General features: G+C 42.6%; 2 protein-coding genes across 3 annotated transcripts in view; both read left to right on the top strand.

The window, feature by feature from the left end:
- skib (v-ski avian sarcoma viral oncogene homolog b) overlaps window positions 1–21,117 on the top strand; it is a 30,625-nt gene extending 9,508 nt beyond the window's left edge. The window contains exons 2-7 of the mRNA XM_004548618.5: window positions 17,005–17,112; window positions 17,292–17,392; window positions 17,530–17,759; window positions 18,198–18,472; window positions 18,567–18,797; window positions 18,924–21,117. Coding sequence (XP_004548675.2) covers window positions 17,005–17,112; window positions 17,292–17,392; window positions 17,530–17,759; window positions 18,198–18,472; window positions 18,567–18,797; window positions 18,924–19,145 — 1,167 coding nt within the window. The 3' untranslated portion in view covers window positions 19,146–21,117. The remainder of the gene's footprint in view (window positions 1–17,004; window positions 17,113–17,291; window positions 17,393–17,529; window positions 17,760–18,197; window positions 18,473–18,566; window positions 18,798–18,923) is intronic.
- A 1,618-nt stretch (window positions 21,118–22,735) lies between these two features.
- On the top strand, window positions 22,736–26,636 carry LOC106676403 (E3 SUMO-protein ligase ZBED1). 2 transcript variants are annotated; one of them, XM_014412893.4, is made up of 4 exons: window positions 22,736–23,308; window positions 24,255–25,315; window positions 25,461–25,777; window positions 25,986–26,636. In XM_014412893.4, exons 1-4 carry the CDS (start codon window positions 23,105–23,107, stop codon window positions 26,339–26,341), a joined length of 1,938 nt encoding a protein of 645 aa, XP_014268379.3. In that variant the 5' UTR covers window positions 22,736–23,104; the 3' UTR covers window positions 26,342–26,636. The 2 variants fall into 2 exon arrangements, with proteins under 2 accessions (XP_014268379.3, XP_076740229.1); XM_076884114.1 differs by having other exon boundaries at window positions 26,022–26,636.
- The last annotated feature ends 489 nt before the right edge of the window (window positions 26,637–27,125 follow it).

A 27,125-nucleotide genomic window follows, 5' to 3' on the forward strand; every position in this document is an offset into this window, starting at 1 on the left:
TTCAGGGGTTTGCAGTAAATTCTTCAGGCGAATGGTTTTCTCTCCCCTTCGTCGTCCTCCTCCTCCCCCTCTTTTTTCTCTCTTTTTTTTTGCTCACATCTGGTGAACAGCGCTAGCACCCCTGTCATCTTTTACTGCGTTGAGGTCATTTCCACCCTATCAGTAAAGTGGAAACACATGATGTGCAGGATTCGGCCTTAATGGGGTGGGGCTGGCATGGACCAGCACTGACACAGCTTTACAGCCAAGAACTGCCAAAAACGGCCTCTCTGTGAAATGCCTCCTACTTTAAAATTAAAACCATTTGGGGGTAAATAATATTAGAATGCACAAACCTGTTAAAAATCATCACTAAATACAAATAACTGCTATAATTAGTCACTTTAAAAACACACACACACACATAGGATGTGCACATGTTTTCCAGAAATGCTGCAGTGAGGTGGAGCTTCGTCTGCAAGAACAAAGCTGAAGTAACTCATGACGCTTTGAAAGTGCAATAAAAAAAACTTACCAAGCATTGTTTAGACCTACACAATGATAAGTGTATAATGAGTACCAACTCCGGAAGACTCTTTTTGGAGTTTCTCTTCCTCTGTTCAGAGTTTTATTTTTGCTGTGAAATTCTTCTCTTTGTATAGGCTTTTTTTTTCTTTTTCTTTTTAACCGCATTATTGAATCCAACTGGTGAGCCGGGTACAGACTTTGGTACATGCTCCAGATAAAGGGTGCATCCTCGAGTTTAATTGGGATTCTCCTCTAGCACTAATGTGGATTCCCTTTAGTCTGTTGCGGCTCCATTCTTCTTATAACATTTTTCACAGCACAGCCCGCGGTGTTTGTTATTCTTCGAGATGAGCTTGTGTCATTTGTGAAAACTCAGCTCTGCCTTCTGACACGTTTTGCTTGATTTCTCCACAGTGCATCATTAGCAGCGGATTCATCTCGCCACAGATTTGTTTTTAAGTCGGGCAGAATTTTTTTTTCAAACCATTGACCAGTCTTTTTTAAAAAAAATTTTACCTGCTGATTTTAACTGTTAAAAACATTGTACAGTAATATGCCCAGATAATGTGCCGCTAAGGAATCTCAGTGGAATTAACAGTTTTAATGTAGTTTTACTGCCTCGCTACATGGATCTCAATGTGCCTCCAAGCAAATTCCAGTCACACTGTGGTTTCCATTTTGTGGTAGACAGAGCTGCAGTGTAAAAAGGGGTGGGCTACAGTCAGTCAGTTACTGCTGTCTGTGAGCAGACTACGGGCAGGCAGAGCGGCTGCTCAGAGCAGCTGCATGGATTTTTATTTCTGCTGTCCAACAGGACTCCATCACAGACTGCAGCAGCACTCATTATTGAGGGCACACACTCCTGTGCTGCATGCCTCTGTCCTCATTACCTCTGCAGCAGCTTAGCTCTTTGCCTTTGTTCTCTCTCTTGGCCTGAAACTGGAGAATATGGAGAGAAGTGCTGAGGCTGCAGTTAGCTGGGCTGCCCACAACTTCTGCCGCACAGGAGAAAACATAGCGCAGACAACCACCACCCCCCTAAGCCCTCTCGTCTACATATTTTCACAAAGCCATCGCACAAGGGATGCTGTAGTTTGATTTATCACCCCGACTTCGATGTAGGCTGGTTGGATAAGAGCCTCGTTTCTTTGCCCTCGTTGCCCGTCTGTGTCTTGTTCGATTAAAATAGTTCACTCTTAGGTGTGTTTCGTGAGTTGGCCCACTGAACAAATGCCCTCAGGCCCATTCTGCTGTGTGAAAGGTCCCATAGACCTGCTGTTCAGAGGCATTAAATGGCAGCCGGGCAGAGTGGCTGGAGCAACAGTAAACTTTTATCACACTAATAACCCACAGACACAGCTAGCCTAATGGCTTTGCCAGCCATGGCAGGGGTTGCCTGCAGGTCAGGTTGAATTGCAGGACATAAATGGTAGGTTCCAACTGGTAGAACAAATAAAGGAAGAATTAATAAAAGAGGGGGGGCGGGCATCCAAGCCTTGCAAAGGGGTTAGAAAGCCGTTACTGGAAGGACAGATAATCACCTTAAATTATTTGCAGTAATAGGACGCTTTTAATTTGACTGCTCTTTTATAGCAACGTGATCGGTGGCCTTTTAACCCTCTTTCCCACCCCACTCGGTTACCTTTCAAGCACTGGATTCACTCTGAGCTCTCAAAGGAGACAAGTCCTACACGAGTGACAAGTTCGTGAAAAGATCTGCGTTTGCCCAGCGCTCGGTGAAAACATCAGTCCGAGAAGTAGCTGTGCTAGAGAGAGGGTGGGGGGAACATTTGTTAATGGAGTTCGAATCTAAACTTTTCCTCAGATTCCTCTCTGCCTCTGGCTGAGGTGGACGGGTGTTGAGAGTGTTTGTTTTAGGTGAAGTCAGTGCTGGAACAGAATGTTGTGAACCGCAGGCCAGACTGTGGTTCTGCGGTTCAGCTCCGACCTGAATGCAGACGGCTCTGTTTGTTTTGCTTCCCCGTTTCTCAGGGAGAATTTTAGACGCTGCCAAAGTCCTGCGCTCACACCCAAGACACGCAAATAAAAGTCCTTCACAGGGGGAAAAAGAAAAAAAAGTACCTGGGTGTAGTCTCTCCATCTGGACTTCACCACCTCCCCTGGTGGAAGGGTACAGTTCCATACATATCTCATCTTGTAAAAGGGCTCTTTGGGAGATGAGATGGCATTGGATTGCGTCGGTGGCAGGATGTTTGTGTGTTGTCTTCCAAGCCTTTTCATAAATAGCAGTTGTTATGTTACCGAGGTCAACTGGTTTTACTAGACTAGAGAGGCAAGTCCAGAGGCAAGGAGGCCTCCCTACCATCTGGCAGCCATAAAAGAGGGGAGCAGAAGGTTTTTAGTGGAGCTTTATGGGATGGTGGGTTGAGACATTGAGGGGAGGAGAGACATGAGTGGATGGTGGACTCTGGTTGCCCTCGAGCTGCAAAGCTTCCCCTGCAGTCTGAATGACAGGTCAGAAGTTCATTGCCTCTTTCTCATCTCGCATCTGCCTGGTAAGGTGGAGGAGGTGAGGAGTTCGAGGGCAAAGGAGAGGACGTCACCGTGAAGTTGCTATTGCTGCTGTGAATAGAGATGTATTCTGGGCGAGACATCTGCGTTTTGTTTTATGAGCCCGCTGTATTTTTAAAAGTGTTTCAGGAGACTATAGTCAGCTGGCCTGTTAGCTTGTTATGCTACACAGAGGACGAGACTGAAGTCCTACAGATGGTGCAGGATTATGTGGCTGCGTAAACACGGGTGATTCAATGACATGGTGTTGTTTGGGTATGCGTCACTCTCTCAAAGCACCCTGCTCGCCACAGAGTAACGAACAGGAAGTTGTTTTGGACAACTGCAGATCCAGGGTCTCTCTCTCTCTCTCCTTTTGTCCAGAAACGGCTTCACAGTCAGGTGGTGGCTTCATTTTACCTTAAGTGGCAATTACAACATTGTTAAGCCTTGAAAATGGTCGAGCTCAAGGAGAGCAGGATGCTCATGGAGACTTCAGGGATGAAGACACTCCAGAGACTCTCAGTTGTGATTTCTTTTCCAGTTTTTAAGAGCCTGAGCTGGAGCTGTCTGGTCCATCTGAAGCTGGATTCCCAGCCTTATAGGTTTTCCAGAACGGGGTTATCATTGCAGAGGACTGTGCAGCTTTGCTGACTCTGGCACTGATACCTCCCATAGAGACTTCATTTGTTGTTATGCTGCAGCTGAGATGCGTTAACCCTTTAGCCCCTTTAGGATATTTAGCTAATGGAGGGATATGCCACTCTGTTATTACTTACACTAACCTTGTGCAACACTTCCATGTCACAACGTGCACATACGTTTGCGTAATATGAACGCTCTAATTAAAAGACGGAGTAAAAGTCAATTTGCTAATAATATAAATTATGTATACTGACCTCTTTCTCTCACCAGTCTGCCACTGGGGTTTTAGACCCTCTGCTGCTTCATGCAGTCTGTATACAAAGACAAGAAAAGTGCTGACGGCGAAAGAATGAGAGCGTGTTTGGCAGGCACGCCCTTGTAGGTTTCTGTGTCACTCAGCGCTATTAAATTTTTAATCGTTTCCTTGCCGTGGTATAACGCTCAACAAGGCTCTGCTCACACAGTGTTTATGCTCTGTGCAATTCATAAAATAGGGGGAAAAGAAAGTAAAAAGTGGGATTTTTATTTTATTAAGATTTTGAAAAAAAAAACTGTTAAGTTAAAATATTGTTTTCTTATTTATTTTCTTACTTATTCCCGACAAAACGCAGAAGTAGAAGCTGAACTAAAGCTGCTTTTAAGGGCTGCACTCACAATGAGATTAATCAATTAGCGGGTCGATAGAAGATGCGCTGCCAACTATTAATCCACATATAAATTCAGGTTATTTTTTTCAAGCACACTTGGACACTTAATAACGTCAATTTAATTATTCAGTTATCCAGACAAAAAGTCAAACTGCTGATGAATCCGTGGCTTGTTGGAGTCGTCTCTGTGCCCTTTGAGGCAGACACCACAGTAGTAGTCATCATAATAATAATAACAATAATAATAGCTGCAATTTATAAAGCTCCACCCTCGGTGGTGTTACTGTCATTCCAAAGTCCTCAGTATGATTTATTGAAGTGTCTCCAAGAATTATCATGACAATGATCTTAAATATTCTCGATGCCAACATCGTTGATTGCACTTGCCAAACTTTAAAGAAAGCATCAAAGGCACCTTCAAAGGCAGGCGCAGTCAAAGAATCCAGCCACAGATTCACGGAGAGCCTCTCAGCATACTTTGGCCTATTTATCAGCTCGCATTTTGCGTCACGCGAGCGTCTCGAGCATTAGGAAAAGGAGTGAAATAAAGCACAGGCTCTTGATTGAGAGGCTGGAAATGAGGGACTCTGCTCTTTCTTTAGTGGTTCCGTCCACTGCAGTGATTCAGGGGATAAAAATGTGGCCTGTGTCTCTTTAAGAGCGCTGGCCTGTCTGCAGAATGCATCAGTCCTGTGGAGCAGACACAGGCCAGCAGGAGGAGGGGGGTAAAGGGAGGAGCGTGGGGCTATGTGGAGGGAGGTATGAGGACAGGAGGGAACAGCCGCAGTCTGGGCTTCCAGCCTCCTGGCTAGACTGCTGAAAGTTATTATTGAGTTCCTGTGTAGGGCCTCCCCTCCCTGTGGCATACTCCTCTGTGTTCACTACAAGGTAAACGGTGAGTATGGGAGAACCAAACAGAAAAGTTGGCAGCCTCACATGCCCCTTTGCAATGACCTTATATGCAACAAATAAAGGATAATTTTGTTTGATTTGGAGTTTTTGCAAGGGTGAAACCTCTGAAAGACTCGCAAGACTTGAGAGAAACCACACATGCGCGTAGCCTCGCAGCTGCCTGAGAGCAGCTGAAACTGTGGCCTAGCTCACGGTTGTCTTGAGTTACAGTTTAGCAGACATGTCCTGTTTTCTTAGGAATGGCCTTAACCAGTCAAGACATGAAGGTTGACGGCTCACCAATAAGAAAGCGGGGGGACTAAATCCTCGTCTGGCGTGCTAAATGATGAGTATGATTCAAGGACAGATGGTGGGAGGACAGCGTCTCCTTCGAGTAACTTTGTCTTTAGAGTAGATGAGGCATAATTTGCTGGAAAACGATGTGGTTGCATAAAGCTTGAGAACAGGACCGACTGCTTTCACAGCGCCGTTTTCGCAGGACTGTTTTCAGTGCTGCAGTACGTCGCGACTCAGAGATTTGCTGTCTGAGGAAAGGCCATGCAGATTACATACTTACATACATCATGCCCTCCGCTGAGGCCTGTGCCTGCCTGCAACACTAATCCCTAGCTTGCCTCCCCTTTAGCGGCTACATTAGGGCCACAGAGCGCCTGCGTCCTTCCAACTCAGCCCACCAAGCGAGAGAGAGAGACAGACTTTTACATAATGCTCTGTTTGGTGCATTTGTTCCGAACCTGCTGCTGCTTTATAGCAGAGCTCCTGCAGGTTAACCCAGCTGCTGCCTTTCCCACTTGCCATGGCTCCAGTCCACAAAAAGGCTGAACCCGTGCAGCACCTGAGGCTCGTCGGGAGCCCGCGAGACTACTTGCCCGCACATATCTTCTGCAGCTTATGTCACATGTTCGCCCTGATTAATCCCAGCATGTGCCTTCATTCATGGTCAGTGCGATCATTTGGCCTCTGCTTTAAAGCTGTCCCAGGCAGGGTTTTGCAGGAAAGCTGGGCGAGGGGGGAAAACCCTGGCGCTGAAATGGGTATTTTGTGGAGTTCTGTTTGTTGAGTCAGAGCTTATGGGCTCTACTGTTATGTGGTTGCCATGGAGAAAAACACAGGCTCTTGTGCAATAAAATCATCCAGGAAAAGACATTTCCAAGAATTTTTTAGAGTGAAGAAACAGACGGCAAATCGCAGAATTCATGAGGTGCTGCGGTCCACCACCCAGCCCCTTCAGTCCTCCATTTTAGAGCGCTCATATTCATTTTATGGAAGCGGCTCGGCTCGAGCCCTCTCACCTAATTATTTCTGTAAGCAGATATGTTTTCCTATGAATGGAGGAGGGACACAAAACCAGTGTTTAAGGATGGAATGTGTGATCTTAGGAACGGATGTTGTGGGTGTTTTATCCCCTATTTCCCTTACAGACAATTCCTCTAACAAGTGGAAACAAGTGAAATGCTATTTGATCTCTGTCAAATATTACTGTATACACACACTCACTGTGAGGTCGTCGTACATTTGAGCCAGATTGTTAGTCTGCCAGCGAGAGGAGAACATTTTCAGACGCCGTAACTCGTAATGTTGTTTTGAAAATAGGTTGACAGTTAATTAGTTGAACAAGTAGAAAACTTAGCGGCTTTCTTGTTTTGGGCGGGTTTTTTTTTCTCCCCCATCTGGAGTCGTTCTCTTCAGTTACGTCAGTGCTCCTTATTGCTCGTTAATGTGAGTTCTTTTATTATTATTTTTTTCCCTCACCATTTCCCGTCTATTTAAATGGGCCCATTAGCACATTTCAAATCGTGCAGCTTTCTGGTTGCGTTTCTTTTGCATCTGGGAAAATGCCTACTATGCAGCGCTGCAGTCACAAATGATACAATGTTACAGGCTTGGAGGCTAAATTTCAAGTTCAAAGATAATTAAAAAGAATGCCTTTAAAATTCCCATCAGGTGTCTTTTTAATAGTGTTTCACTGTTTAAATAGAAACGCCATTGGTGGAACAAAGATTAGCTCCTCTAAGCTGGTGACCAGGAAGGCTGCATTTCAGCTAAATGACCTAGAATGGTATCTATAAATTTCAGCAGGATTTATTACTTTGCTTCAACCAATTAGCTCCTGAGCATTTTCTCAGGATGTATACTGTGTTGGTGAAATTACATCTCATGGGACCCTGGGTGAGCAGTGACCCTAACTTCACCTCGCCCTCTCACAACTTTTATGGCCTCCTCCCCCAAATCCCCTTCTGCCCCCCCGCCCCACCCCCCTTCCATCCCCTCACACCTCTTAACCTCTGGTATTCATCCCATTTTCATCTTTCCAAATAAACCTGCCACCTGCCCTCCTCTCCGCTGCCTGATCAGGGGGGCATGTGGTCATGTGGCTCGTATTACCGTGAAGGCATGGCACTGCAAGCCGCTCCTCAGCTGGTCAGTGAGCTGCTTTAAAATTTTGAAAAATGACCATCCCCTCAGTGACTCATTGGTTACACTGGGTTTTTAATCATCAGCTTGTACTTTAAATTGGCTGCGGGTAACTGTGCCGTAAGTTAGTCTTTCTCAGATATTCAGTGATTTCCACAGCGAAGAGCCTGGTGAACAGTCTGAATGAAGATGAATGTATGACCGCTGCAATTATAACCCAGGCTTTGAGTCAGATCTGTGATAGCCACCAAACTCGGGAGACCCTCAAAAGTCTTCTTAAAGATTAAATTGAACTCTTAATGATTAATTAAATATCTTCTTAAGCTAAGGTAAGTTTCCTGAGCAGTTGGGCATTTCAGTGAGGAAAGGTGTTATGTTTTGTTGACTAGATAAGACGGTCAATGGGAACAAAGTGCAATACAGTTGATTGGATTTCATTAAGTATATTAATAATATCATGACTGCTGGGAACAATGGAAATGTACAATTCTGGCTAAAAATTGCATTATAGAATGTAAGGATGGCAATCCAATGTTGGTTTATGAAGAACTGCAAGAGAACATCCAAGGAAGTTGTGATATTATTTTGTGAAATAAATAACTGGCAACCCAAGTCAGTAATGAAAACGGTGGGAAGATACCAAAGTATAATGAGAATAGCCGATTGATTAACGGGTATGGCTGTAGTTGGAAAGGGTACTGATGGTAGTAAGAGAAACGATGTGTGCCTTTAGGCCAGAAGAGCATGCTCGCTGGATGCTGAAACAGAATAAACCGAAGAATAAATAATTGAAATATCTCGCATAATAAATAGCAAGTGAGGCGAAGCAGCCTGAATCGGTATGGAAACCACGTGCTTGGATTTGAAATTGGATGTTGCAAAACATGAGACTAATCTGGATGAAAGTACAAGCACATGGCACCAACCCAGATCTTTACAGATGTTATCTCCTTTCAAAATCGGACTGGAAGAGAATAAAATATACTGACAAGAATGAACCGCTGCAAACCTGGCAACCCATTGAATTTAATACCTGTATGAGGACTTCAAGATTTACTATGTATGCTTTTTTTCATAATTGATATTTACAGCCCCGTTGTAGTTTAATAAAATGTAGAAATGGTGACTATAAATCCCATTTGACTCTTGTGTATGTAAAATTCGGACGTAATTTTCATTTTTTCAATTTACATCCATATGGAAGCAGCGGTCCTTCAATTTGGAGGCCTGGCTCTTCCTCAACGATGCCGGGCTCCCAGGCCGCCTCCTGTGAAAACCTCACAGTCTCTGCCCTGTGAGGGAGGTGCAGTGGAGTCTTCTAGTACCAGGTACTGGGAGTGATATAATGGTCTGTGTATTTGGAGCTGTTTGTGTTTGGGTTACCGAGAGGTTATCCGGTGACATGTTAATCGTCAATCTGCCTTCTTTGCTGTGGCATTAGTATTAATCTGCAGGATTAAAACTCAGCCAGTCAGACACTGGACTCACAGCCTTTACTGTAGAGCTTCGCTAACATTGAGAGAGCTGTGCACACATCCCTGGGTACAGGCTGGGATGTGCTTATCGGCATTTACAGTTGGAAGACATCAGTCCTCTGATTAGATGATGTTTGTTAACACATCGTGTTTTGGAAGTAACAGAGTCCGTTTTTATCAGAGATTTTCACCCGTGTCTTTCATCGCTCAACAGTCACAAATCAACAGATTTTCCACTGACTCCTACCCCCACCCCCCCTTTTTTTTTATTCCCACATAGTGTAAATAACTATTTTCTTCATTCAGTCTGAAAGTATTTTCATAAAGACTTAATTTAACAACTGTAAGCATATAAGGGTCAGTTTATCCAGCATGGTAGGTACTTTCCAGCCAGCATAAACCATTTTGCCTTTCTTGTTTTTGACAAGAAAATGAGCACATTGAGACCCTGATGACTGAAAGATGCTCACGGCCTAACAGAGAGTCCATAATATGCAGCTGAACTGCATGCGATGTACCTCTTTTATGGAGTAAAAGATATGGTATTCTGACCTCTGCTGCTCCGAGCAATTTTTAAATTGCTGGAAAGCCTCCATAAATGAAGCCTACTGATACACCTACAGATATATTTTTTTAGCTGCTCTATCACAAAATTAATGTCAGCACCATTGTCTTGAGCACCATGTTTTTTAATTCTAGATTTTTTTATTTTTTTTTTACATTTATAGAATGGAAATTATTGCAGTTTTTTTTATTACATATTTCAAATTATTTCCAACAATTCCAGCTTTTGGGTTTAGAAATCACCTCCTTGTTCTTTTAAGACAACAAATCTGCTGTCGCTGATGTTCAACATCAGGGCTGCTCAGCTAACGCCAGATTGAGCGTGTTGTCTGTAAGTAAGAGGTGTAAATGTGGGTGATATTTGCAGGTCTTTTAACTTTAAGAATATCACTAATCATCTTAAATGAATCGTATTTGTGCTTCAAACTGTGACGTAAAATCGAGGTTATAGATCACTTAAAAACACACAAGTGCACCACCGCCGGAGAATCAGATGAGGGTCAGTGTAATGCCAAGGGATTAAGCTTGCATGGCAATGTCGTTGCTGGCACTGCCGTACAACACAGATCAAGTTCTGTGAAGGCATGCACACGCGTCTGAAACTCGGGATACGGCCACGCTAACGCAGTGATTTTCTCTGCAACGCTGGTGCATTAAATGAAGTAATTAGGAAATATATTGATCCGTTTGTGGCGTTAGAATAACAGAGAAAGGGCTAGAATTTCTCCTTTTAGGTGTTGGAAGTACTTTGGAGCACATGGCTGTCTGGTAACCATTTTGGTTGGCCGGACAAAAGCTTTCTCACAGCTTTCCCTTCAATTCCAGAGCACTTAGACAATCGAAATCTGGGGTGATGCTTATAAAACTGCCTGGTTGCAGCTCTTTTTTTTTTTTTAAATGACAAAGTATTTTCTTTAAGTACCATTCAAGTCCACCCATATGTAGTGAGTATTGCCCATAGACCCCTTTTTATTTCTATGTGTGATGCTCTCAAAAGTTGTGTGAATATATTTGATGTTGATTTGACGCATTCTGGTTATCAAATTATTTTGCGTTTACATAGAGTGAGTCATAGCTCCTTCTCCCTCCCTCTGTCTTTCTCGTTAACCTTCATCCCCTCAGGCCTTCTGGTCCGGCCTGCTCTTACATTATTATAAGTGTGCTAAATGTTATAGAAACATAAAGGCTTTGTGTCTGTGCATTCGTGTGGTATGTCCCAGTGAGATCGTGGCACAGAGCGAGTGTTTCTTTGCCCGCACCGGTTAGTAGATACTGCCTCGCGTCTTGCTTCAGATCTGGTCTGATTTCTAACTCTCTTATTCCAAGAGTACAGCAGGGGGGCTCAGACAACTATCTGCTGAATTTGGCACTATGTGTGTCTAGAAATACACCAGTCACAGAGCACGTTTCATTTCCTAAGATAACTTTGACTCACAACCATACCGAACATGCTCACCCTAATAAAATATAATCTGCAGCACTATCTGCTTCACGTCTTTTAGTGTCGGGTTTCCATATCTGTTGAAATAACTTATGAGTGCTTCCTAGTGTGAGGTCATCCTCTGAGGGAGAGAGTGATTTGGGCACCGCTGTCAACACCGCTGTAAGAAAGGCCGGCGGGCATGTCCCCGTTGTTATGGTTGCCATGTTTGGACCTGACTAGGAATTCACATTCAGTAGTACAGTAATCTTTCTTTGTGTTTGCTCTCACCGCCGAGATGATCTTTTCATGCGCACACAAGCAGTTCGCTTTATTCAGGAACAAGTTTTTTCATGATGAGGATCGTAAAAATGAAACTTGTCATCAAAAGATTAGAGAGTTTATTGTGCCCTAATATTTTTTCATCCGCATTTGCATGTGATGTATGATGGCATTGAAAGAGGCGAATTAAACCCAACAGAATACAAGTGCAATCTTTACTATAAAAATCTCTGTCCATGCCAAACTCTTAAAACTCTTAAAAGTGATGTAGGACTTTTTCTATCAACCCCCTCCATGAGTAGGACACAATACCTATCAAAGGAAGCAAAAGCGCCATCCTTTTACTGCTTTTGGTTGTGCAATTGAGGCTTGAGATTTTCCACCCTGTGGTTGACAGAACCACCTCCTGACAGAACTGCAGTAACCAGCTCTTTTCTGCATTTTAACCCTTTATTTGACAGCAGTGGACAGTGACTGCAAAAGACTAGAAAGATAATGACAGGGACCCTAACTGCTTGGCTATTCAAATGACCCCATAGGGAACCACGAAATGCTGAAAATATTATAAAGTGTTATTATTCTACAGCCATGGCATTGTGAAGTACGTGCAGAAATGTCAAAGCAATAGACGTGTATTTGCACTGTCAAAACACGAAAAGATGACATTTGCATGTAAGGATACAAGCAACAATGTCATTAAACAGCAGGTCTGGATTTGCCCATTGTAGCATTGCTTATATGCAAAATTGTTTTCACTTTTTTTTTTCTCTTGTGGGCACATAAAATCAAATTTGCACTTATTGCAACTTCAAAGTCAAGCATTTTGCCACCGAACTGTAATCAGTACAACATCCTGTTCTATTTTCAGCAAAGTAAAACTTAAAGACTGGGTCTTAAAATATTGTTACGTTGTCAGGATTAATAAGTGAATGATATTATTGCACTGTTTTGCTCCTCTGCCATTAAGCTATATGTGTCAGGCTGTGTGCATCTGATGAGATTTTCCACCTTTAGGAACACCAGCTTGTCCTGCATCTTCCTCAGACCTCATCAAGTCTCAATCCCAAAGACAATTAGGACAATCCAATAAGCTCCGCTGTAATGCCGTCCTTATGCCTGGCCCTGCGGCTGTCTCTGTGTGGCTACGCTGCCATGGCTCAGTTCAGCCACGTAAACAAAATATTCTCAAGCAGAGACACAGTAAATTGATAAATTAAGCTAAGCTTTAGAGAGGGGAAATGAGAGCTACCCCGGTATCTGTGTGGAATATGGGATGAAGTTTCAGGGATATTCTGGGCAGACACCAATAATACTTCCCCAGCTGTTACAGTGACCACAGGGCTTTATATAAATCAAGGGACTGTCGTACAATTTATGCAGTGAGAGCTGAATAGAGCGTTTAAGGCATCCCTGTGACCGTCCACACCAAACCATAGGGATCAGATTACCAAAACTAGTATTCCTTCACTTCCAACTAAGGCTATTACCCATGTGAGCCATGCCAGTTGGTGTGCCCTTGAGTGAGACAGCGCCCCAGTAAGCACATGTCGATCTGGGGATTACATTCAGGGGTTTAGGAGGGGAAAGGAGGCCGTAATCTGAAACTGTTGTGTCTTGTTGCTGTGCACTTTTCTTAATGCCATGCTATCATGCAGCATACGTTGGTGTTGTATGACTGGGGCCCTGCAGGAAGTTCAGCTATTTTGGTCTTACCATATGAGTGTTGCCTCATGTTTTGTTTCTTGATAATTTCATTGCAGTGTTTTTTTAGTAGCACAACAGATGCTAGGGGTTTCAGTTTTACCCTTTCAGCAGATCCAACAGGCTTATTAGCTCTTAGCGTTTTGTTTTGTTGCTCAGAGATTAGATTATTCATGCCATTTTTATTCTTTTTTTATCTAGCCACTCTGCTTACCAGCACCCAAACACTCACTTAATCACATGATATAGATATATAAATTGTTTATCGTAATTTTGTTGTATAGAGCCAGGCTAGCAGTTTTATAATCTTCACAGTCTTTATGCTAAGCTAAGCTAAGCTACCTAGAAACTGGCTCTAACGCTAACATATTTCACTGACAGATAAATAAGAGAAAGAGGTGATAATCTTCTCGTCGTGCATCATTCCTAAAGCTATAGATAACAATAATAACTCTGTTCTCACCTAATCTTTTTTTATAGACAGAGAAACATGCACAGAAACAGGTTTTAAAAATGGCATGAGCACTTGCACTTGGACCCTTGCCACTTGCATATTATAATTTCGGTTTAACCTCCACATCTCCGGCTTACATGATCTCGCTAAAACCCTGTGCCTGTTCAACCTGCCTGATTGGTTGTGTCTGCGTTTTTGCTAACGTTAGAAATGAGAAAGTTAGAATAATGGGGATAGGTTCATTGATTAATTCAAATTGCCCATAGGTGTGAATGCGGGAGTGAATGTGAGAGCGAATGGTTGTCTGTCTCTGTGTGTACGCCCTGCGACAGACTGGCGACCTGTCCAGGGTGTACCCCGCCTCTTGCCCTATGACAGCTGGGATAGGCTCCAGCGCCCCCCGCGACCCTGAAAAGGATAAGCGGAAGCGAATGGATGGATGGATGGATAGAATAATGGCAACAACCAGAAATAGTTTCAAACTTCAAGAGTTAGGGTCATACATTTTTACACACACTCCAATCAGCTACCTCTTCCCTCTTCATCCACCCACTTTCCTGCCTGCTACGCATCCATTCATGCTTTCATTGATCCTCTCACATCCCCCTCCATTCTCACTTCCTCCTCTGGCGTCTCTCACTAATGGCAGATGAAGCGTGCGTCGAGAAAATAGCCCTTCACAGGGGCTCTGTGGACGCTGGTATGCTGCTATGGAGAAACTAAGGGATTAAACTTTAATCTCCATCATCTGCAGTATGATGCTTGCTGACGTCGACTGACCAAGTTAACCATGTTAAGATTAGGCTTTTCCCCCTCGTGCTGAACGCCGGTCCCATATCACCAGTCACTGAACAAATATTGTTGATTACATCCATGTTCAAGTGAAAAAAACGGCTCAGTCAAAATCACGCTCCAGTTGGCGTGATGACGAGAAATCGTGATTCACGCAGGTCGAGCGCTGCGCTCTTTGAACAGATATCGATATGCTTGTGTTGTGTGTGTTTGCCACACCGGGATAAGATTGTGGGGTGGAAAAAAACCTGGAGCTTATCCTTGTATTGCCACGCCATTATGTAGCACTAATTAAAAAATAAAACATGCCTGCTCTTGCCCTTCTGCTATTAGACCCTGTTTAGCCTACAGGTTTGCTTTGAACCGCTCCCTCATTACAGCGCCTCAAAGAAATATCATACAATAGTGAGTTGAAAAGGGCAATGCTTGAATGGAGTCTGAAAGGGGAGGCTGTACTTGGCCTTCAAGTATACATTCCTTCAGCTCAGTGCTTCCTCTGTGGTCCCCCCTCTTCTGGCTCACCTCCCCCCTCCCACTCAATTCTCAGTTCCCACAGGGGACGCAGCCAAAGCAAACTCCTCAGAGGAAGTCTCCCTCTCCTTCCAGTGTGAGAGAAATGGGGATGGATGTCCTATCTGGGCCTGCGAGGCAATAGGATGTATAAGGGGGGGGGGGTGTTTTGACTCCATGACCATGCTATGTCTATGATGTGGTGATGAGTAAAGCCCGTGTGGCTGCTCTCCTGTGAGGTCAGTGTCATATTTAGCCAGTAGGTCCCTTGTGGTGTCTGGGAGTGTCTGTTTTCTGGCTCTATTATGTCTAGTGCTCGTAGCCTTCCTGGAGCTGCAAACCTCAGGGTAGAAATAGTACCAGACAGGCAGACATCCTTTGTCAGGAAAACAACAGTCACGGCAGTAATTACAGAGTCTTATTACACCAGGGCAGCAGTTCTTAGAACACCACCAGCCTTGAGTCAGGCAGGTGAGGGGTCGAGTCACCACTGCTAAACACAGTCAGGAGGTTAATCTAGGTTAAAAGAACTACCTTACAGTAGCAAATCCAACCAGCGGGCTTGTAAATGGGTGTGTGTGTGTGTGTGTGTGTGTGTGTGTGTGTGCGTACCGTGGTGACTGGTTAGACGGGTAGAGACATTTGTAAGGCAGGCAGACTGGAGGGGAGTGTCCAGACAAACATGTCATGTACACTTCATAAAGCTTACAAATGTAGGCTCAAATCAAACTGGGAAGGTCTAGAAAATGTCAAAGAGTCAAAGATTCCAGCCATAATTTCCATCAAAGGCTTAAACAACCTAAATGATTTACTAGAACAATTGAAAACTACTCACTTGTGACGGTAAGCAGTTTCCTAATAGGTGAAACTGTAAATTAACCCAATTCAAACGTGGTATCTATAGTTCAGGTATGCAGTGCCAGACCTGACTTAACACCTCCACCCCTAACCGCACTTTATCACACACACTCACTCCATACCCTCCCACATGCACATATGCGTGTCTACACCCGCAGCCACCCACTTCCCCACATGTCCCAACACCCACTCATAGCAGTGTGAGCGCACACACGCTCGCTCACGCAGAGTCTGGCTTCGTGCTGCAAATCTGTGAGACGTGATTCATTACCGGCTGGGCTTCCTACTAAATGAAGTTTATTGTTAATATCCATCTCCAGGTGATCACAGCAATTGGCGATTAAAGGTTGCACAACTACACCAAAGGGAGTGTTTTCTCATTGAGGATTTTGAAGGTAAACAGAGTAATCGTTTGTCTCGAATCGCACGCGCAGACAAGGAGATGGGAGTGTTTGCCATTCCTGGAGGCAGGATGTCATAGTAGTGAGTAAGAGAACGACCCGGCAGGTCTGTGCTGGCCTCTGTGCCTGCCTAGGTAAACATATCCTCTGTCTGACAAGTGCAGACCTGGTTGAGGATGTTCGCTATCACAGCACATGGATCTGCAACTTGCCACACACACGCATACGACATAGATAAAGGGGGGAAAAAGCTTGTGAGATTCAGTGTTTTGTGGCACTTAACAAGGCAGATGCTTCTTCCCTCCTCAGGTTTTCAGCTCGCCCTCAAACAGCACATGACTCGGCAGCTCTGTGTTAAAGTGCAGCCGTTTTAGAACACTTCTACTCGATCGCCTGTCAGATCTGAGTGCAATTACTTTAATTTGTCTTCCTCTCTGTCTGCCTCTGTCTCTGGATTGCAATATTTCTGTGGTTCGAGGAGTCGATCTTCTCCACCTGACGGCGCCTCTCCTGCCTGGCAGGGAGCAATGTAGCCTTACTGGCTGCCAGCCAGACCAGCTTGAGTGTCTGCTAAGCTCAAAGCCCTGCTCTCACACACACACGCACACACACAAACATGCAGACATGCCAGGCTCTGTTGCTGAACGCTTGCACAGATGCATCGTCTATCCTCCTCGCCTCTCTGAGACTTCTCTGCAATATTTTCTCATTCTGTGACCTTCTGCTCTTTTACTGTAAAACATCTCTACATGTGCTGACAAATTGACGAGTTGCTCATGAATAATGCCATTTACAGTCACACTGTAGCATTTTTAGAAGTTGTGTGGTTTTTCTCAGCTGTCTATGATGTGCCGTATCTCTGCCTGGATCGTGATGATTAATCGTTTACTTCCCTTTTCTCCCTTGTCAGTCTCCCAGCCCCATCCGAGCCAAGAGGTCCAAATTCGACAAATTGCAGTCAGCTGACAAAGACAGGAAACCCGATTGGCTCCAGTCACTGTCAAAGTCTGCACACAAGGTTTGTACACTATATGTCTGCGTAACTTATGTGTAATTTAAAAGATTAAAGATCTAAGGACTTTAAAGCATGGCCTCTCTTCATCTGGCTTCTTTGAATAAAGAGGGGCCTTTGAATGAATGTTCTAGCAGCAGTTTTCTGAGTTTATCCAAGCTTGTTGTGTTGTTGTGTTGCTTCAGGATCTGAAACAGGTCCAACTAAAACAGAGGCCCTCTGCTTTCCGCCCCTGGTCTCCTAAGCCAGCAGAAAAAGAGAAACCGGCCAAGAATGAGGTGGAGAGGTGAGCCTTCCAAACAAAAGATGTCACAGTTTTGGTTTTAAGTACAGCTTAAAACTGTTTACAGTTCCTCTTTAATCAAGCCCCTTTTTTTTAGCATTTAAATGCTTTAAGTCTGGCTGTGTTTATTATCCTCACAGTTCGTGCTCGAGGAATCAGGAGACACACAATTTGGCATTTGCCCACCTGGCCCCTGCGGTCCATCCCAAGGACAGCAACACTCCTGACAGGGGGACAGCTGCCATTTCCGTGCAGGAGCTGCATAATGGTGACGCACAGCCTACAACAAAGCCGGCCCACTCCAGCAACACCAACCGAGCCGAAGACATGGACACAGATGGAGAGATTGATGTGGATGACTGTGATGATGGTGAGTACCACCCACCATCTTTTCTGGTTTTTTTGAAGTGTAATCACAAAAATAAACTGTAGTTGAGCTTTAGAAAAAGCGTATATAGGGCACAGACTCTTCGATTCCAACTTTTATTGCACAGTAAAGGAGCAGGCTTGTTCATGGTGATTCCTGTGCAGCTGCGCCACCTGGTGTCAAGGGGGGAAAGTACAAGAGGAATAATGGCTTTCTATTTATGTAGCAAAAAATGCAAATATTTGTAGCAAATAATTAAAGATGCAAAGCAAGAAGAACAAGTGAACATCAATGATCTTCTGCTTTTTGTAACGCTTGTCTTCTCTGTTAGTGGTTATTTGCAGCATCTCAATTTTATGTTGAGTCTTTGAGAATCACAACACTAATATTGTTGGGGTTTCATCACAATCTTAATAATAAAAAACCTCTCTCTGTCCTCAGGTCCAGTGCAGTCTTCCTCCCTGGCTTCACCTCCGTCTGCCTGCACCAGTGTGTCTCAGACTCTGACTCCTCAGAGCATGGCTCGGGCTCAGGAGAGGCCTTCCTGGCTGCCAGGGACTGTTTGCCCAGAGATGGACACCATGAGACAGATGCTGTATGCTGGTCTTGACACCAAGGAGGCGCGGGAAAAACTCCTGCAGGAGATTGTCAGGATGAGAGTGAAGCAGGAGGAGAAGCTGGCAGCTGCTCTTCAAGCTAAACGCAGCCTTCAGCAGGTAACCCGTGAGACCAATCTCACCAAAACTAAATAATATTAAAGCTTCACTGGATTTCATTTTCACAACTCTGATGATTCGAATGTTTTTGCAGGAGCTGGAGTTTGTGAGAGTGGCTAAGAAGGGGCGTCTTCGCGAGGCCATCGAGGCCAAGCGCAACCTGCGAAAGGAGATCGAACGCCTTCGCGTGGACTGGGAGAGGAAGATGAGGGATGCGGAGGAGTCTTGTGGGCGGCTGAAGAGAGAGCTGGAGAGAGAGAGACAGCAGCGAGTTTGCGATAAAGGCTGCGAAGCCGAACGCCTCCGGGTCAAATACTCTACTCAGGTGAGATGCCCCCAAGATGACCAAAGCCAGCGAGAGCACTAGAAAATATTGTGCACTCGGTTGTGGTTATTGATCCCATTCCTTGGCTGCCGTTCATTTAATCTTGCTGCTTCCTGTGTTGCGCAGATTGAAGAGCTTCATGTGCAGCTGCAACAGGCAGAAGCCGATCGTGAGCAGCTGAGACGGGAGCTGCAGCAGGAGAGAGAAGCTCGACAGAGCCTGGAAAGCGTCGTCAAAGACCTGCAAACCCAGCTGGCCCTGCAGGCCGGCGGCATCCTTCCTGGAGAATGCAAGGACACGAGCACAGAGGCGCACAGACAGACCGCACAACCCACCAACGGATCCTAAAGTTGCACATTTAAAACGAGACAGAAAGATTCAGTAAAAGGAGCATGTTTAAGGGGGAAAAGAAACGAAGAGTGTTTTTGGTATGGGGGAAAAAATTAGTCATATACATTATGATACAGTATACGTCATTATTATTATGACATTATGAATTTTATCAAATGAACTGGAAAGCAGCACGATGTCCGAGCATGTAATAGAGCGTGAAACTGCGAGAGACTTTCTTCAGCGATGGAAAACCACATCTTTCCGGTGACGTCAGAGCCTGCGGTCAGACACCCGACGCCGTGCAAGGATTTCATTTCAGTATAAGCTATTCTAAGATGTGCAAATATAGCTACATAACACTACTTGAATATGAAGGGAAGAAACACGTTGCGCCTGGTGAGCAGTTGATGAAACTCTTGTTGCCACAATATACTGGTACACACAAAGGTGTCATTGCAGACCACTGGAAACAAGAGACACGAGTTTACCACTATTTACTTTTAATATCCGCTTGCTTTTTATAACTGTGTAGAGGATGTCCTTTTTAAGAAATTCCTGCTTACGCAGCACTGTTATTCCACAAGCAACAAAAAAAAAGGGGGGAAAAAAAGAAAAACATTCATATATAAACATGTACGCATGTAAACCAGCTTATCTACCTTTTGTATTTTATAAGCCTGAAGTATTGGAGGTTCTGTGGGCTGCCTTCAGGTCCACCACTGTTTTATTCTTAGATATTTTATGGAAGTATTACGTTTTTCGTTGTTTTGTTTTTTTGTTGTTGCTGTTATCCAGTAATGTTTTTGGCTAAATAAACAATAAGTTAGATGAAACTTGCCCACATTAGTCTAGTTAAATCTATAAACACTCCTAAAAGAGAGGAAGAAAAAAATACTCTCAGTAGTTTCTGTTTATGCTAAAATGCGGTACTTCTGATTTTCTATGGAGTATTATAAAATAATTTATATTTTAGCGATAATTTGCTGCCTATCAATAACACACATTCATTTTTCGTCACTGGCTTTAGGGCTCTTAAATCAACAGTTGCTGTTTATATGAACAACATTTCTACATATATACAGAAGTAAGGAGATATATTTTTTTACTTTAAGAAAAAGGAATTGCACTTTTTAAAGAAAGAACCTTGCATTGTGCATCGTATTCCCTGTTACATTTTTCAAATAACAAGTTAAACATGGACTTTAAATTTAAATACTTTCCCTCAGTATCCCCTGATGTAAATACAATTATAATGTAAATAAGATATCGGTATGGTATGGTATGGTATGTTTGCTTGCTCCAGACTTAAATTGATTGATTATGAATATTATTTTTTGCTCTTACTTGAAACCAAAAATAGACTATATTTGGATTTGTAAACTGCAGTTTCTTTGTTGCTGATCCCTGAGCATCATTGCAATCACGGGGCATTCACCAGAACAGACGGACTCTTTTTATTTTAAACCACTCTTTTTGTTTTGTGAACTTCTGTAGTTTTGTGGGTTTGACCCATGGACAGAATATTACCATTTCTCTGTTGATTGTTGATCTTTTTTCTAAAAAGCGCTTTGCTATTTGATGATATATATATATATATATATATATATATATATATATATATATATATATATATATATATATATATATATATATATATATATATTACATTACAGACCAAAAAACTGAAAAATGGATTTTAATTCTTTGCACCTCCGGCTCCATCATCAGGTAAAGTAGAAATGACACCTTCTCCTGGTTTAAACTTTAGGTGGTCTCATATGTTTTAGAGAAGAAAACACTTTTATGTCTTATTATAATGATACCCTTGCTCAGTATTTGTTGGGTACAGTGTAATAGCACTATCCATTTTGTTAGCTGATATTGTTGTAGTTTTGGTTTGGAACTGGGGTTTCATTCGCCTCTTGTTTCAGTGTTTCCTTTTTCCTTCGGATGACTTGTATAATATCCATTAAAATCTAAATCATTCCTTCTTCTGAGAACTTTGTTTTTTCTCACCGTTAAAGATTCGTGTGTTGTTGTGTGTGGTTTTACTTTTAGCCACTTTGGGAACCTTTGTCCGTCCGTCTGCAGCGTCCACATATTTGTTCCAGACTGAAAATAAATTTATAGAGATTATTGCGTTTCCCAGAGGATGAAGATAATGACTAGAAGCCATTAGTCTTGCTCTGCTCTGTGGAAGGTTTTTTTTTTTTTTTTTTTTGTTCCAGCAAATAGCAGCAAAACTGAAGTAATTCCCATCAGCCTCACACATAAAGGTTATGTGCATGTAAGAGTTTTATGGTAAAAATCTAACATTTAAAATATTAAAGTAAAGTGCTCACTGTTCATTCAGTACACCTGTTCAGCTCTTCATTAATACCAATATCTAATCAGCTAATCAACCTAATGCATTTCAGCATGTAGATGTGGTCAATTTGACCTGCTGATGTTAAAATGAAGCATCGGGATGGGGAAGAAAGGCGATTTAACTGATTTCAAACATGGCCAGACATGCTGGTCTAAGTATTTCAGAAGCTGACGAGCTACTAGGATTTTCCATCCTTAACCATCTCTAGGGTTTACAGAGAATGGAAAAAGAAACAATATCCAGGGAGCAGCAGTTCTCTGGGAGAAAATGCTTTGTTGATGCCTGAGGTTAGAGGGGAATGGCCGACTGTTTCTAAGTGCTCTTGTTACAAGCAAGGTATGAAAGAGAGCATCTCTGAATGCACAGCACGTTGAAACGTGAAGCAGATGTGCTACATCAGCAGAAGGCCACACTGGTTGCTACTCCTGTCAGCTAAAAATGGGATACTGAGGCTATAACTTAAACATCCTCAGAGTGGAAAAATGTCGCCTGGTCTGATGAGTCCTGATTTCTGCTTCAACACTTAAATGGTGGCGTCCAAATTTGGCTGAAACAACATGAAAACATTGATCCATTTTACCTTGTATTTAAAGGTACATGCTGCTGGGAGTGGTGTAATTGAGTAGTGTTTTCTGTGTATTATTGTAGCGCTGTTGTTGTGTATATAAATAAAACTGAATTGTTTGTTTCATTATAACAAATGATGATCACATAAATCACTTTATGACCACAGTGCACTCATCCCCTGATGGCTGCTTCCAGCAGGATAACGCACTGTGTCAAAAACTCAGATCTTGTTAAACTGATTTCTTGATCATAACAGTGAGTTCAACGTACTCAAATGTCCTCCACAATCACCAGAACCTAATCTAATAGAGCCCCTTTGGGATGTGGTAGAAGGGGAGATTCATATGATGAATGTTTCCAGCACCTTGTTAAATCTGTGCAATGAAGGCAGTTTCTCAAGGAAAAAGGTGGTCCAGCTTGGAACTAGTGAACTAGTGTACCTACCAAAGTGCCCACTGAACGTAGAAAAATCATAAATGCATAAAACTCCATTTAGTCCACACATACTGTATACAACATAATCATAGAGCCTGAGAGTTACAACGCTTTGTAAATATGGAGGCGCATGAGAAGACAACATCTTTCAAGAGTCCATGGGTGAAGAAGAGAATGCGTGGTCGTGAATCAAGGGGGAGACAACAGAATAAAGGAGGATGGCAAAAGCCAGGGGTGGAAGTAACGAATTACAAATACTCACGTTACTGTAATTAAGTACATTTTTTGGGTACTTGTACTTTTACGAGTAATTTTTCAAGTGTGTAATTTTACTCATACTTGAGTACAACTTACACCATGTAATCTACTTCGCTACTTATAAAATCAAAAGTCACTACTGAGTACGCCCACAATTTGAATTAATATTCAAACCTTTCGTCTGCATTTTTGCAGCCAATAAGGCCGTGCAATCGCAACCGCGCCAATTTAAGACGTAAGCAAAGAATAAACTCCGCTGCAGCAGCAGGCACAGGTGTCTGGAGGTGCTAAATGGTGGAGTATAAACTACTTTATAGACGAAAGATTTGGAGACAAAGAAGCCAAAATGGAGACAGAGGACAACACTGTCAACCATGAAAACGACGTAGAAAAGACGGAGGACGCGTGCCCGTGGCCATACCTGGAGGAATTTTTCGTGTACAGAGGAAGAAAAGGAGACAGCGTCCAGATGCAGTGCAAACTTTGTTTGACCTCTACAGTCATTTCAGCTTACAAGACTTCAGCATCTAATCTAAAAAAACACATTGAGGTAAGAGGTTTTACAACTATACGTGTATGATATTGCTTTCTTATTTTTCATGTGTGTTAAGGTTACTAGTTTGGCTAAGATATTGTCACCGCCATTGGTTAGCCTGATATTAAAATAAGACGGAGCTAGCTAATGTGCGTGTGTGCATGCATAACTGAGCTACAATTCGTAGGAATGTTTTAGCTTATTATTTGGATAACCACCGTCATTACAATAAATTAAACTTGTAGTCATTTAAAACTCACAGGCCTACAATCAGCTGGCCTATTTAAAAAAACAAACAAACTTGAACACAGTGCTGAGCTGCATCTCAAATTAATCTTCCAGCTCTCAGCTGACATGTACCAGAGCCCGATTGATGGATCAGTTGATCAGTATCATTGGCCTGATATAGGTCTATCATAGTGACATGGCTCTTAATCAGTAGGGTTATATGTTTCCCAATATGATATCTTTTTTTAAAGAACATAATGTGGATTGGTTTTATTTGTTAGCTGTATGGGCAGCATTTTTGTGTATGTGATCCCTTTTCTTAAATTAGATTTGCTAGATACACATATTTTGCTCTCTTAGTATTTTTAGGACCTGACTAATACTGAAAACTTTAGGGTGATACTGATAAAAAGGAGTTAAAAATTTAGATACTGATACATTGGTCGATACTCTTTTTACAGATAGTATACATATTACAGAACTTAGAATGTATACAGAAATTCATGTTTTTTGCAATGATCGTTCAAAATTGGTTTACACTTGTAAATAAATACAGCAATATATCTGCAAAATTTGACCAATTCACCACTCTTTTATACTATGCTCAACAATCAAAGATTAGCTCAAGTCTAGTTGAATAATGTTTTAAAAATGTGTTTTCTTTTAGTGTTAATCACAGTGATGTTATGAAGTAATCTATGAACCTGACGTATGATAATATTTATCTCTACAGAGGAAACATCCATCGAAGACTGAGCAGTACAATATCACTGTGGCATCAACATCTCGACAGCGAAAGACCACAGCCACACCAAACAAGCTCTCAGCAAATACACAAGCCAAGTTACCAGACCTGATGTTGAGAGCTGCAAACAAACATGTTCCACAAGCAACTGTTGACAAGCTTGTCATCAATTTCATATGTGAGGGTCTACAGCCATTTGCAGTGGTAGAACAGCCATCTTTCAAAGAATTGGTTACCACATTACAACCTCAAGCCAAAGTCATCTCCAGACCCACTGTCCGTGCCAGAATCTGTGAAGCTGCTGATCACATGAAGATGACTTTGGTTGCAGCATTGGATAAAGTCAAATTTGTTGCTACCACTACTGATTGTTGGTCAGCTCATCAGAAAAGTTACCTTGGAGTCACATGCCATTGGATAGAGGAAGCGTCCCTGGAAAGAAGATCTGCAGCACCAGCATGCAAAAGATTGAGAGGGTCTCACACATTTGACATGCTTGCTGGTGCGCTTGATGATATCCATTGCCAATACAAGATTAGAGGCAAAGTTGTAAGAACCACAACTGATAGTGGATCCAACTTTGTCAAGGCCTTCCACATGTTTGGGGCACAAAATGATGCAGATGAAGCTGAAGATGAAGCAGACCCAGAAACTATTGACCTGACTGACCATAGGGACTACCATGAGGCAAGTGCAATTCTTGATGAAGACTCTGGTTTGGAGTATCAACTTCCGCCTCATCAGCGATGTGCATGTCACCTGCTAAACCTTGTGGCAACAACTGATGCTGCCCTAGCAGAGAGCATGAATGAAACCTACAAGAGGCTCTCCCGTGCAACCTTTGCAAAATGCCAGGCCATTTGGAACAAAACTGGCCGATCTCATTTGGCTAATGAAGTGGTAGAGGACAAGTGTGAGCTACAGATCATTCGTCCCAATGCAACACGATGGAATTCAACCTACCTTGCCATTGAAAGGATAATACGCATCATTGATGAGAAGGGGGAAGATGCCATCAGGAGCATTTGTGAGGAGTTCAAGGTGAAAATGTGAGTAAAATTGGACACCTACCAATATGGTTTCAAATTTTGTGAATTTTCCTTAATGGATGGTTAAAAACGTGAGCAGACTCTTAATATTAAATCAGAAGATCCCTATTATAGTCATGGTGGGTTTTGTTGTTGTGTCTTACAGGTTGAGTCCTGCAGAAGTTGCATTCCTTAGGGAGTACTGTACCACCATGAAGCCACTGGTGAAAGCTTCAAACATCCTTCAGTCTGAGTCCACTTCCTTTATGGGATGGCTCCTGCCAGTAATCCAACAACTACTGTCCAAACTTAGCAGGCTGGAGACATCAAGCAAGACATGCGTGCCACTCATCAGAGCCCTGCAAAATGGCCTTCAAAAGCGTTTTGGAGCGATGATGGAGGATCCAGAGTTGGCTGCAGCTGCAGTCCTCTTACCCAAGTTCAAGACTTCCTGGACTGACAGAGCAGATGTAACAGAGGCTGGTAAGGATTCATGTGATCCCACTTTTGTGTAATCTTACATTTGAACACATGCTTAAGTGAGTATTTCACCTAATACATTGTAAGTTATTGATGGTCTGTCCTGAATACTAAACAATCCTTTTTGAGAATTTGCCGATTTTAAATTTGTGTTCAGGAATAATCACTGAAATTTAAATAACAAAATTGTGTTATCTACTTGCAATTACAGCCTTGACATACATCAAACAACATCTTGAAATGACAGAGCATGAGAGTGAGGATCAGCAAAGAGAGTCATCTGATGAAGATGAATTCTTCTCCAGACCAATCTCCAGAAGGCTGCAAAGTGCAGTTGAGCTTGATGGTTATCTTGCTTGTGCCACAGACACCATGGAGCTGCTGCACTCCTTCTCAGCCATCAAAAACCTCTCTCTTAAACTAAACACAGCTCTGCCTGCTTCTGCTGCGTGTGAACGACTTTTTAGCTGTGCTGGTCTACTCTTCACTGCCAAACGAAGTCGGATTGCCTCTGTTAATTTAGAAAACCAGCTCTTGCTGAAACTGAACAAAAGGTTCAGAAAGTAAAGTGTGAAAGAAATGCTAAGACTTTAAGACACTTACCTGCCTGTTGTTCAGTGTATGGGGAAAAGTTTAAATGGTTCTACGCATGTTCAGAAACATTTTTGTCATTGTTTTAACAAACAAAATTCCTTCTTTTATATCTACATTTATTTACAAAACAAGTTACCTTTCTATACCTTGTTCATCTGAAAAATGTGCTTTGAACATAAATATTTATACTGGTGAATCGAGTTGAATGCCTGCTATTGACAACAGAATAAAACATCAGTCTGTTAAAAAGTAATTAATACTCTGAGTAGTTTTTGAGAACAGCACTTTGTACTCTTACTCAAGTATTTTTTTAACACCAGTACTTTTACTTGTAATTGAGTACAATTTAACCAGTGTAACAGTACTTGTACTTGAGTACAAATTTTGAGTACTCTTTCCACCTCTGGCAAAAGCACACGCTGTAGTTCTTCCCCCATTAGCATGCTTTTTGTCCCGCTCACGTAACATGCAAATGAAAGGAGTTCTTTTGCCATACAAAGTAGAATGTAAAACCCAGTAAAATAAACACCTGAAGAGCATCCACCCTGATACACCACAGCAGTACAGAAGCCATTCATTGACACAAAGCTTTTATTTTGACTCAAATGTGTTTCCCTGCATGCGCGTTTTTAGAAATGTATCTTCCGTAGTGCAACCTTAAAAAAGGTTTCAAAAATACTCAGAAGCAATTGAGAAAACGTGAAAATGTCCACGTTTCCTATCACAGCTTTTCTCAGTTGCTTTAGAATATTTCTCA

The sequence above is a fragment of the Maylandia zebra genome, linkage group LG5 (assembly GCF_041146795.1).
Source record: "Maylandia zebra isolate NMK-2024a linkage group LG5, Mzebra_GT3a, whole genome shotgun sequence".
Classification (NCBI taxonomy): Eukaryota; Metazoa; Chordata; class Actinopteri; order Cichliformes; family Cichlidae; genus Maylandia; species Maylandia zebra.

Excerpts from the sequence above, each read along its gene's own strand:
- LOC106676403 (XM_014412893.4), top strand. The coding sequence starts at position 23,105 with ATGGAGACAGAGGACAACACTGTCAACCATGAAAACGACGTAGAAAAG. Across the intron at positions 23,309-24,254 it reads ATCTAAAAAAACACATTGAG|AGGAAACATCCATCGAAGAC; the intron begins GTAAGAGGTTTT and ends TTATCTCTACAG. Across the intron at positions 25,778-25,985 it reads AGCAGATGTAACAGAGGCTG|CCTTGACATACATCAAACAA; the intron begins GTAAGGATTCAT and ends TTGCAATTACAG.